At 43.9% G+C, this 13,589-nt stretch overlaps 1 protein-coding gene across 4 annotated transcripts in view; it reads left to right on the forward strand.

The window, feature by feature from the left end:
• Positions 1-10,287, forward strand: part of Adam12 (ADAM metallopeptidase domain 12) — a 315,670-nt gene extending 305,383 nt beyond the window's left edge. For all 4 annotated transcript variants that reach the window (XM_027409112.2, XM_035442147.1, XM_027409111.2 and 1 more), the window contains 2 exons: positions 3,236-3,366; positions 5,501-10,287. In XM_027409112.2, coding sequence (XP_027264913.1) covers positions 3,236-3,366; positions 5,501-5,555 — 186 coding nt within the window. In that variant the 3' untranslated portion in view covers positions 5,556-10,287. The remainder of the gene's footprint in view (positions 1-3,235; positions 3,367-5,500) is intronic.
• Positions 10,288-13,589: the final 3,302 nt, after the last annotated feature.

Consider the following 13,589-nt stretch of genomic DNA (forward strand, 5'->3'; position numbering starts at 1 on the left):
CTGAGGCTGCTTCCAGGCTCGGATGCTGTTTCTGGGTCTGAGGATTGTGGCTCCCTTGACACTTCTCTGGGTTAGGGTCTTTCTCTGACACTGCTTCCAGGCTGGGATTTGGGCCTCTAACTGAAGCTGTTCATGGCCTGCAGCTCAAACCTACCTCTGATGCTGCCCCTGGGTCTGAGGCTCATGGCTCCATTGATGCTTCTCTGGGCCTTCACGGCAACTCTTATAAAGGAGAAACATTCAATTGGGGTGGCTTACATTTTCAGAGCTTTAGTCCATTATCATTATGACGTAACATGGTGGCATGCAGGCAGACATGGTGCTAGAGAAGGAGCTGAGAGTCCTGTATCTTGACCCACAATCTATAGGAAGTGGTCTGAATGTCACACTGAGCAAAGGAGACCTCAAAGCCCACACCCACAGTGGAACACTTCCTCCAACAAGACCACACCTACTCCAACAAAGCCATAACCTTTTAATAATGCCACTCCCTATGAGCTTACTGGGGCCAACTACATTCAAACCACCACAGGTTAGAAAGTCCAGGGCTCAAACCCACCCACTTCACCTGCAGCATGAAGATGCAATCCACAGTCAGTAGATAATAGTGTGCATTTTTGTCTAGACAGTTGTTAACCTGGTGCCTCTTTTTGCCGAGCACCAGAGCTTTGTTGTGGAGAGGTTGGGAGAGAATGTCATCCCATTAAACCATGGTCAGCCCCCATTAAGCCAGGTCATCTGGTGTCCACCCAAAGGTCCTGACTTGATCTCAGGGTTACTCACTGTAGACGGGAATCAAAGCAGGGCTTGAGTTTCCATAACAAGGCTCTGTTTTCTTAAGGGGCCAGATCAGCTTCAGGCTCCTCCTTCCTTCTCTTTGTGCTGTGTTTTGATTCAATAATGTCTTACTCTTACAGCTGTCTGATCCTTTTAGGGAAAATGGGAAGCATTCATTTTATCTAATCATTAAAGAAAGGGAGGTCACAGTGGCCCTGCTAGTCATGTTTCTGGCTATGGATGACCCACTGGTATGTCAGCTTTGGTTAGTTCCATGATGTCTACATCACTGTGGTGGTAACAGTTACAACCTTATCTATGGTCATAATTTCTACAATATTTTTAAACCAGAAACAAAATCACTCATTACAGTGATATGTGTTAGTGTCACACTAGGAACCTCAGTGACAGCTCTGGCTTTCTGTAGTGATGGGCTCCAGTCTTCCTGTACAGAACCCTCAGATAACAGAACATAGTTAATACTGTAGACTGACTATGTGCAATCTGGTGACAGGGTGATGGTCAAGGCAAAAGGGTTACATTTTGATTTTGGCATGTTTGCTTTCAAAGCTGGGAGGGAGGGAAAGAGCGTGCAGTTCTGCAACGCATTGCTATTGCTGGAACACAGGTGGGAAGCAGAGGTCCAGGACCCCATGTGATAGGCAGAATGGGACTTTTCACCAGGACCTGGGGAAAAAGAAATGATGTTTGAATTTTGTTGAAAATACAAACTAAAGAAAAAATGTACTCCCTGGAGTTCTTTCTTAGCTCCTACAGGGGAGGCTACATTTTACATAAGGCCACACCTCATATGCAACCATCTAGACTAGACCATGTCCTGGCCATGGCAAAGGGTCACCATCTTAGCTGTTTGGCGTTTTATCACAGGAATGAACATATCATTTGTCCTCAAAACTGAGAGTCATCTGAAAACATGATGAATAACAAGACTATGAGCATAAATTGAGAATATCTTAGGCAATCCGTAATTACCTTCTAAGTTTCCATGATAAATCCAAATGCATTAAGACAGACTGTAACATACACCTTGCCTTCTCTTTCATAAAACCCTGGTGTTATCTTTATTGCAGAGACTAGATACTTAGTCATATTTAGCAGCAAAATTAGTATTGCTTTGTAAGGAATGATTTCATGACCTGAGTCTCTTCAGGTTGAGTGTATGCTTTTGTTTTTTTCATTACACTTGGACATTGTGCTCATGGTTTTCTGTTCTGTGATGAGAAATGGAGCTTGATATGTGTATGGCCTTCATTACCCAGGGCTTGTTGCTAGGGTGAAATCACTGTCAATCACAGTTGTCAAAAGGCAACAGCTCTTATTCATGGGTGAATGCATGCCAGGTCCTGGGCTAAGAGCTTTACTGTGTCAGTCTTTGTACCAACCCTGAGGGAGGGCTGTTATCTCCACACATGCCCAAAAGCTCAATGCCTGAGTGTGCACAGCCAGTGTAATGAACATGCATCAGCTCATTTAATTACCAGGACATTCTATCCTGTGGGGGATGACTCTATTCCACTCCTCAGAGTCCTTTCCCTGCAATGATGAGGTCAAGAGTAGAAAGTATCATACTGACCAGACCTATCCTGGGCCTCAGGAGAGTGTAGACAGTGTTGACTGGCCCTCAGGAGGTGATTCAAGGGGTCTTATATTTCCATGAAGCATTTAAAGCTGCCACATGAATAACTGCTGGTATAATAATTATGTATTTCTGGGAACATCATCTTACATGTTCTTTTATTTATGCCTCATAATAGGGATATGAAATAGGTCTCTCCATTTTCCAGAGAGGTAGACTTGTGTGAGTTCCAGATCAATGGCCTTGGGATGTAACTCAATATAGAATAACCCCTAAGGGCTTGCTCTGACCCCTTGGCCAGCAGCACATAACCCTGTAGTGTCCTCACAGATCTGTATCTGCCTCAAAAGTCACTGTATGGCTCCTTTCCACAAATAGTGCAACATATTGTAGGGGAAGCTGTAGCCAGCCCCTAAGAAGGCGTGGCTACAGCTTCCCCTACAACATGTTGTACAGATTACAAAGCAGCCTGACTATCTTTTTTGGATCCAGATCCCAGGAGAAGGACAGCTGTCTTCTGAATCCTATGCATCCCCGGTTTAGCCAGTTCTTTATAAACTAGAAATTGTCTGAAGGCATGTGTATATTTATATCTATCCCTTAGGGGCACTGGTAGCAAACCCTACCATCCACTGTGAGGTCAGATGACTCACATATAAGTATACCTACATGATTCTTTTAAGAGTAACAGAAAATTCCACATAAAAGCTAAAGGCGGCCTCTACTTTGTACCGTAGAAGGGTTATGCATCAGAGATGAAGTCAGGGTTGTGTAGCAATGTGCATTGCCTTCCTGAAGATTGCTGGGTCCCAGGCTTCAGTTCTGTCCACAGAGTCACGTGTGATCTGTTGTCTGTTGCAGGGTACCCACAAGCCCAGCCCTCCTCAGAAGCCTCTGCCTGCTGATCCACTGAGCAGGACATCTCGGCTCACTAGTGCCTTGGTGAGAACCCCAGGGCAGCAGGAGCCTGGCCTCCGCCCAGTCCCAAACAGGTGAGTGTCCTCTAATGGTGTGAGGTAGCTGAAATAACCACACTGGAAAGCAGGTACCAGGTGTTAAGCCATGTTTCCTACTTTCCCCAAGCATAGGAAAGATAGAAGATACATATTAAAGTGACCAGGAAGCAGTCAATACAAACTATACCTATGCATGCCTAAACATCACCCCAAGGCTCTCGGCAATGGCTCACTTACTTGAGAGATCATAGCAGAATGAAGATGACCTAGGAAAGATGAGCTGCTGACAAGGGCCCAGCCTGGTCTCTTACAGGCACTAAGGAAAATGGTGTATTTGTATAAAGGCAAGACCTCCACAACCCTCACCAAGACCTGCTCTGCCTACTCCAGGGGCTGAGATCCTAGTTCAGGTTGGGAGATTACAGAGAAATTAGGCCTAAGCAGTTGATCAGTAGAGTCGCCCTGGGGACTTTCTCTACAGCTGAGTGGTCTAGACAGGCTATCTCCGGCTGTGGTCATCCCCATCCACTCCCCCAACTCTACTTAGATGGGCAGAGGTAACCCACAGCTCATGCCTTTGTAACCTGGCCAATATTAAATATTAAAGTATCTCAATTTGTGTTTAAAACAAGGGTAATAAATACTCAACACATTGCTCCCAGATACTTGCTGCAGGGGCCGCTCACACCAGGCATCTCTAGGGTGGAATCCATGGCAAGCTGGGTGCTCTCCCATCTTCCATGTTTGCTGATGCCAGGGTGTCACTGGGAGCAGTGACAACATGGAAATCGGCAAATGCTGTAGCTCAAACTCTTCCTCGGGGAAATTATTCCCTTGTGGGTCTTTCACAGTTTTCTTGTTCCTCAGTTCTTGGGCTAGAACATGCTAGGCAAGTGCTGCATACCCCCAGCTATGGTCTCCCTAGTAGCCCAGGCTGACCTGAGCCTCCTGATTCTTCATCCTCCTTTGTGATGGGATTATAAGAAGGAGCCATCATGCCTGGCCAGCAGATTGTTAAACTCACAGCCCACTCTTCTGACTCACATGCCCTCTAGCAGGCCCTGAGTGCTGCGAGCACCAGAGAACCAAAGGTACTGACTGTTGACCAGACAGCATGCTTAGTAACTCCCATCTCTGCAGGAGAAGATGCACGTCAGTGAAACATTATAGCTCTTGGGAAGAATGTTGGCCTAGGAAAGAAATGGCTGCCTCATGAATGTCAGAGATAATGCTGGTCAAAGGGTCAAGATGACAGTCTAGTTCACCACTGTGGAAATGCAGAAAAAGTCGCATAGCACTTGGGTTACTTTTTATATTCTACTAGATAAAACTACTAACAGGGACATGACAGGGGAGCACTCCATTTCAGAATGCCCATGCAGGGGCCCTGTCTAACCTCTACTGACGGCAGCATGGCTCCCCATCTCTTGAGCTGTGCAATGTGATCAAGTAGCCACTAGGCATGTCGGAGCTGGTTAAAAATAGAATTGAAATAAGCCAAAGTGTAAATATGTGCCACCAGATTTTGAATGCTTAACCCTGCCCCTGTCGACTACCCCAGCACTTTACACTGATTGCAAAGTGAGATGATGATACAGCGGTAAGACGAAGGAAGTTCACCTGTGTCACTTGGGGGTTAGAAACATAGAATTTGAGACTGGCGAGAACAGCTCTGTGGCTAAGAGCACTTGCTGTTCCTCCAGAGAATCAGAGTTCAGATTCCAGCACCCACAGTGGGTGACTACTATCTGTAACAGCTCCAGCGAGAATCAGAAGCGCCCACTGCTGGCCTCCACAAGCACCTGCACTCACATGCAGAGACATACGGATAAATAAATCTAAAAAAAAAAAAAAAGAGGCATTACCTGAGTGGTTCATATCCATTTTTCTGCAAATAGTGCTACTCTAGAATCAACTCATGCATAGGTAGCACAGCTCCAGAGACGTGAGGTGGCCTGTCACAAATTGCTAGGAGTTCTGCAGTTAGGTCTTGATGTGATCTGCATTCTCCACCACAAGCTAGCCTGGCCTCCAGTCTCAGGTGGGGAGGTCAGTGGCTTCTAACCTGGAAACAGGAACAGACTCCTTCCAAGCTTTTGTGTCTATAGAACAGCTTCTTAGAGTCTGACTGAAGTTTTGTTTTCTCCTCTCTGGCTTGCTCTTAATTCAGACCTGCTCCCAAGCATCAAGTGCCCAGATCTTCACACAATGCCTACACCAAGTGACAAGCAAGCCCAGACTGGTCCTCAGCAGTGAAGACAGAAGTTTGCACTATCAACTCCAGCGGAGTGATTTTTTTTTTTGTACCAACTTTCAGAATTTTTAAAGTTTTTAAAATGCCATTGTTTCCAGAACTTTGAGCTACTGCCGTCGGTGCTGTGCTGTGGTGCTTTGTGTCCTTGCTCAGGTACTTGTAAGTTATTAATTTATGCAAAGTGTCTATTACTGCGCAGGGCGCCGTAGCAGGCATTTGTACCATCACGGGGTTTTTTTCAGAAGGCTCCTTGTGCTTTTCTCCTTCTGGCGGACTTGAAATATCCTGCTTGATGGGATCCAAGACAAGATGTTTACTTTCTGTTTGAGGCCTTATTGGAAAACAGCTCCCCAACTCCCCAAGGCTGTTATAGCACCAGACACACAGCTCAGGAGACCCCAAGCGGAACTGGAATGGGTTTATTCGTTTTTATTTTTTTGGAATCCCTATCTTGGGCTGTAGCCTGGGCCTTCAGGAAGGTCTTGGGCCTTGTATACTGACAGGGCTTCAGGCCCTGCACCCTGCAGCTCTCTGACAACTGGTAAAATCTGGCTCTGGCCAGCAGCTTTGGAGAAAACCTGGGGTGCAAGCACAAAGGTTGAGATGTGGCCACACCAGGATAGAGACCAGAACCCTAGTTCAGTCAGTCATCTGACCTTGAGCTGAGCAGCCATGAACACCTTTGGAGGGCAAGTCTGTGGTGCCACACAAGGCTTTGCTCCCAGAGCCAGCAGGAGCATCTCTCTGGCTTCCCTTTTGCAGAGTGCTGGCATGGGCATGTTGTTTACATTGGGAACAGTGGTGTTTCTACAAGAAAGCCACTGCCTGGGCACTGCAGACCTCTGTCTCCTGCCCCGTTTAGAGCTAAGCAAATTACCACATTGTCTTCTTGACTGTAATACAATGACCCTGTGTTCTGACAGATAGAGGAGGCTTTCTATGGGACCATAAACATTTTCAGATGTGAACTGGTAACCAGATCTAGTCGATCAACCCTGGAGATAAAAATTTCCTTTTTACTGCAAGGCTCGACTTATTAAAAATTAGGCAGAATCCATATGCTTGCAAAAGTCATAACCACATGGAATGCTATTCTCATTGTATAGCCTGTGTCTACTATCCTTATTAGTAGTCATTGGACACAGAGCCCAAAGTCACCCATCTGTTGTCTTTGGGGCATCCTATTCAAAACAGAGTCCCAGTCTTTCCCACACTAGGAACATACCTGTTAACTCATCATACAATGGCAAAAGCAGTAAGTTCCCCAGTGCTGAAGGCTCATGGAAGGCAGGCCCAGCCAGGCATCCCTTCCATCTCTCACTCTTTCAATGTCTGACTGGAAAGCCACCTTTCGTAGCAGATCTTTATGATGTCTCAACCTAATGCTATGAAAGACATTTTTAAAAAAAAATCATGTAAGGCAAAATGTCAGAGGCCTTCATTGTGTCCTAGCATGGGATGACAAGCTCTCACACTGGAAGGTAACTGACAGTGGTTCTGTAACATCTGAGTGTATTAGAATCAGGCTGCTTTGGAAGGGTCACATCAATATGGCTGGCCTATGCCTTGAAGCAGAAGGGAAAATACAGATTTAGAATTTGGTTTGCTTTCCAGAATTCAAAGCTGTATTCAGGTTTAGGAAACATGGCCTTCATGATGGTGGATAAATAAATCCACATCACAGATTCATAAAAGAACTCTCATAGCAGGCCTCTCTTCATGGCACAGTGACAATATTGCTGCCACCGGGACACATACAGTATTTTTGTACCTGATGTGACATTGGGTAGTTGTATTAAGGCCAAACATACACAACTGGAAATGTAACAGAACCGTGTGAGCAGTCTTTCAAGGCACTCGGAGCTTTAGCTGGAGCATGTTAACCCACCCTTTTTTGGGTGGGAGAGAGAGGAGAGCTACGAACCCATATTTCTTCTGTCATTTCTGTACTTTAGTTTTAGAGGACCAGGGAGAGTTTGGTTTAAAGGAAATTGAAACTGTGATCTTCTGCCATCTCTCCAGTGGCTACCAAGGGTGCCGATGGTGCCTTCCCAGCTGAGCAGTGCTGGCTGCTTGCTTTTCCAGAGCCATGCATCCATTTCTGAATAAGAATATATTTAATCCTGGTATTCCCTTACAGGACAGACAGACAGTATCGTTAAAAGAATACCTCTAAGATATAGTAGTTATCAAATAAAGCATATTTAGCAATTCTCAATTTTAACAAAACTTAGGAACCAATAACCAGCTTTGGGATTTATTGAGAGTGGGTAGTTTTTCATTCCTTTTCTACATCTTTTAAATGACAGAGACCAAAATTAATACTCACAGTTCCATTGCAGTCTATCTTTAAAACATACTGTAGACATGATTGGAGTTTGTTGAGTTTTGTGAGAACATCCCTGAGGAAGTCCAGTAGAGTGGTCCAGTACCTAGACATGAGGCATGGCTGGATGTTCTCATTTCCTTCCTATATCAAGGAATAGTTATAGGTGATGTGACCCCACTTTATAGGCAAGTGGGAGGTGAACCTTGCAGGCATTCCACTTAAAAGCTGGTCTCCTACAGTATTCCCAAATCTGTTTTCCCAGCACGTGGGATCGGATAGAGAGCAACAATGCAGCTTTCCATTTCAAAATATGCATGCCGAGTTTGCACTCTGAGTGTTTCCAGCTTACACATGTGGGATGACATCACAGAAACCACACAAGCAACAAATTAAAACTCTATGGGAAGAAATACTCCTGACTGGTCTCCAAGGAGACATTTTTATGTCTTCTTAACTTTATTAGGAATTCTCAGGCTGAAGCTATGGGTCATTGTTCTCCAACAAATCAATACAACCCATCAATGCATTCCCTAAGAACTGCCAAACCCTGAGTTGTATTTGAATGTTCTTAGGAGCCCATGATCCCCATGGTGCTACAAAGAGGCTGGAGCTGGGCCAATGAGAAGGCCTGAGCATCCTCCTGCCTCTCAGCAGATGTTTACTGAGCACTCTGAGCCAGTGCCACCCTGACAACTGGGAGGACAATGGCTGGGCCATAGGGTGCCTGGCCTTTCCTCTGAGGCTCTTCATGTTCTAATTCTCTCAGATCAGGCCAGCCCAGGGACACTTGATGTCTACAGATCCTTCCCCATCTGTTCTCAGATGGCCTCAGTCATACACAAATGACCCAGATGGCCCCCAGAACCAAGAGCTGGGTGTTTTGAGCAGTATGGCAAGTGGGTGATGATACTGTAGAGGCCATTTTTTTTCTCTCTTCCACTCATACTAGAAGCTAGCCCTCCATTCCTAGTTCTGCCACACAACTTGGCAGTGGTTCCATCACACCAAGTACACAGGAAAACATAGGTACCAATTTACCTTCTGCTCTTGTTAATCACAAGTGCCTTATATTGGCCAGATCCCATGCCAAAGCTTCTCTCATCTGAGAGAACCAAATCTCTACCTTTGTCACTCCTTCAAGCCAAAGTGGTAACTACTATAGAGTGTAGCTACCCTTTAAGGTTAACCCTAGGCAGTACAGTCCAATCTTCTCCAGGGCCATAGCACAGAGCAACCCTCCAGCACATACCAGCCTTGAATCTATCCCACAGTATATCAACCACAGTGACCTCCTTCCTAATGCCTTGCTCTAATTAGAAGGTGAAGTTGGCCATAGAAAATCAAGTTAGCACTGACTGCAAAATGCTGTTGCTGCAACCTGAATTTCCCACTGGCATCTCTTGCTTTTAAACTCTGATGAAGTAAATGATTCTCCCAGGTCTGTGAGCCCCATGCTCAGAACCATTGGGCAGTGGGGACCCTTGCAGGAGACATTTGCACAGTCATGAATGTACCATTTCTGTGCCTTTTGTGGAGAACAACATATAAGCATACATGCATACTTACACACACACACACACACACACACACACACACACACACACACACACACGGAAAAGTAATAGCAGTTTATTATCATGAGAAAATGGAAGCTTTTCTCATGAGAGAAACTAGGAAGAGAAACGCTGCATATGGAATTGTTGGGATGCTCAATAGAGATTGCCAAGAGGCCTAACACCTGAGAGTCATTTTCAACTGTAAAATGATTTGGCCCCTGCAAGTTGAGAGCCCTGCCACATGCCTGCCTTTCTATACCTTCAAACAGCATGTTCTGTGATATCTGTAGTTCTCCAAGAACATAACATTTCAGTCATTAATTTAGCACATTTAAATTGAGACAGATTCAATATCATGTGACATTTTTACAAACAAGTCAAATGCTAGTTCATCTTCCTTGGCCTGTATGTTGGTACTTCATAAGGCAGTGACCAGAAAACATACACCCACAAAAATCTCATGAGGCTCCAAGGAAGGATACTTAAGAACTAACAGGCCTCCTATCAGGGCAACTTGGTAGTGGTTGGGAAGCCAACCATGTGAATGTGGCAACAACCAACATAACTCTAACTGGCCACAGGCTGCCTAGCTCCTTTCTGATTAATGTTACATCTTGGTTAACCTGCATAGTCATTCTGCAGGGCTTCATCCATTGATAGCGCTTTGATAAATTCATGTTTTCACATTTGTATGTTACATGCTGTTATTTTTGTATGCATTTCTCATATGGGAGATCTACAAGTAAATACAGCCTACTAGTTCAGTAGAAAATGTCATTGTTAAGAGTATTATATCCAATAAACAGTAAACAGATAAACACTGGGTGTCTCATTTGTTATTCAGAATGTTATTGATACAAAAATAAAGGGTTGGTCTTGTGTAGAGAAATATACCTTCATTTATTTATAAGTGTAAGGGCATCTTGGCGCATCATACAAGCAACTGAGGAGAAGTGCTGAGGGACCAAGGTATGCACACTGCCAATCCTGGGAACAAAGAAGAAAGAAAATGCCTGTCAAAGCACAGTACTGGTGAGACGGTGGGGGAATCCAATACCATTTTGAACAATTGTGAATTCATAATCTATCAGAATAATTTTTAAAATTTATTTTACTTATAGAAAAGGTCAGAAAGCAAGCGCTCATAGAAGTATCAGATTGTCCATAAAGAAAATCTAAATGGGTATTTACTTACACATTTTTAAAACAGCATCCAACTTCATAAAGAAACCTGCAGAAAGGAAAATGGATGGAACTCGAAGAAACCATTCTGAGCGAGGTATCCCAATACAAAAAGACAAACATGATATGTACTCACTCATATGTGGACCTGCTTTATGATACATAGTAGTGACCATGCTTTATCAGAGCTGTTTTTAATGATGTTGCTCAGAATGGTTTCCTTCCAGATGATGATTGAGAAGCTAATTTAAAAAAAAAAAATGGTGCCAGGTACCACAAGAGTAACAGAACTGTGCTGTTTTTCTGGGATTTTGTTTTTTCCTTTTTTGTTTTTTAAATGGAGAGTGCTGGATGTCTCTACAATTTTGTTCAAATGACTGCAGAACCTGGAAAAGCTGTTGCTGCTATTGATGCATAACATACTGCCATTATTGGTCTTTTTATATAAATGTAAATAAATATACATATATAATTTGACTTTTTGGAAACTTTAGCTGTGCTGTCAACTTTGGAAAAAAGTATCCCAGTTTACCGTGTTGAGTTGGCACTGTACAAAAATTAACAGCCATATTGGTCTAGAAATGTTGAACTTAATTTTTTTCCATTTGTACAGGGGTAACGCACTGTATTAAATATGTAAGGTCTTAAAAAAAAAAGAAGGGATTTTAAGAGCCCATCCCATGTGAAGGGATGCTCTCTTGACCTGGACACATGGAGAAGGGCCTAGGCCTGGCCCAGGATGATGTGGTAGACTTTGGGGAGCCCCTTTTGAGGGCCTTACCCTGCCTGGGGTGTGGAGGGGGGATGGCTAGGGGCAGGTGGGATGTTGGGGTGGAGGGGAGGGAGAGGGAGAAGGGATTGACATCTAAAGCAAGTTTGTTCCTAATTTGAACTAATAAAATAAAATAAAAAGTAAAAAAAGAAACCTGCAAAAAATAAGAATATCCTCTCCACATATACATATATACATTCAAAATTATAGCAAAAATAAAGGATTCTTTGTTCTTACCACTTAACCCAAGACAAAGCAAGTAGGTTTTGTGATATCAGCAAGTGACTGACAAATCCAATTCACAAGCAGCAACCAGGCATTCCAAATGCACAGAATCTGACTTCTGCCCTGGTGCCTCTCAGGATCAAAGAATAAATCATCACAAACAAAACCAACAAAATAAGTGTGTGCCCTAGAAATGAGGGAATTCTTCATCCACCTAGAGAACAGCAAATGTAACACTGGAAATGATGTATACTCTGGGATGTTTTTCAAACTCCCAGAATTAGAAGCATTTACCTGTCTACTCCTCTGCCCTGTCTCTGATAATTCAATTCAGAGGGTCTGAAAGGAACCCATGAAAGCAATTAACAGGTGACCCCATTCCATCTTATGACCAGGAAGGTTTAGTGAAAAAAACCGTTATGATACTAGAACAAAAGCAGTCCCCCAGGGGAAAACTCAGAGGCCCAAATACATAAATTACTAAACAAAAGAGTTGAGAGTAAGTGAGCTCCATGTCTAGAAAAGGAACAACAAAAGGCCTTGCATAAAAATAAATAATAAATCTGTAAAAATAAAGCATGAATTTAATGAGTTAGAAAAACAAAACCATGAGTTACTTGGGGGTGGGGGGAATAAGGCAGCTGTAAACCACCTTCTAATCATTAGGCAAAATGAATGGCAAATAATGTTGCCTTTGAGCATACAGACCCAGCTGTCCAGCAGAACCCAGTGCGACCATCTCAGGAATATAAGCATGGTTCAGTAGTAAGGCCAGACAGTTGACAATGTTGCTAAGTTTGATGCTGGCAAGGAAGGATGTGAGGTGTACTCCTTCCTCATAGAGGAGCTGGTGAGTGCCATCTGCATCAGACCCAGAGAAGACAGTAAGGTTGGAGTCCATGCTGATCACAAAGTAGGAGAAAATAAGCCCTTATATGAAAGGTAAAATGTCAATTCAACGTCTACAGACAGGGTTATGCACAGCCCACAAATCAATCCTCAGCTCAATGCTCTATGACCTCTGCAGAGAACCACTTATTAGGAATAAAATCGAATTAATGGGTTGGGACCGCATGTGACAGGTCCCTGGTCCCAAGGCACTGCGGGTGATGGACAGTGGGCAGATGGAGAACAGAGACCTGCAGACATAACACATATTAGAAGTTTTAATGAGAGGGAGGTAAGAAAATGAGGGAAGGAAAGAGAAAAGAGGTAAAGGGAGACAGGACAGAAGAGAAGGTTGTGACATTCTGCCCCTTTGGGGAACAGCAGGAAAAGAGAACACAAGCGGGTAGAGCCTTTCTTTTCAAGAGCCAGGGTATGTACACCTGCCATGGGCAGGAGGGTGAGAGACGGGGCCAGGTTTGCCTGGATTACAACACCACTTACAGCTGTTCACATCTTTATTGTGTGGCTTTTCTTTCTGTAGCTTCCCTAGTGTTGAGCCCTAGTTACCTTTTCATGGAGCTTCTCTATCTTTAAAAAAAAAAAAAAAAAAAAAAAAAAAAGGGAGGGGGCAAAAAGTCCACTCCTCTGAGGGCCTTTATAGCTAGCTGCTTTACTCAACAGCCAAGTAAACCAGTTTGTCCCTAGAGACACAAAAAGCATGTGGTGTTGCTAACTTTGCTGGTGTTTAAGCTTGGCCCAGCTAAAGCTTCCCACATTTCTCTATTTGGGCTCCTAACCAACTGTCTTGGTGGTAGTTAATTCCTCTTTGTCTACAAACTATACGATTTGCCTCAAAAAAATCTTGTCTGCTCTCCAAACTAAATCTAATACACTACACTACACTACTCATTGGCGAGGCTGCACAGCCGCCTGTAGGCTGGGTCCTTGGACCAAAGAGGTGAATGTGTGCAAACACATGAACTCATGGACCTGTCCTCCTAGCACAGTCCTTCAACTAAACATGGCTATCAGAACAGCACCAATCTTCAAATG

The sequence above is a fragment of the Cricetulus griseus genome, chromosome 3 (assembly GCF_003668045.3).
Source record: "Cricetulus griseus strain 17A/GY chromosome 3, alternate assembly CriGri-PICRH-1.0, whole genome shotgun sequence".
Lineage (NCBI taxonomy): Eukaryota > Metazoa > Chordata > Mammalia > Rodentia > Cricetidae > Cricetulus > Cricetulus griseus.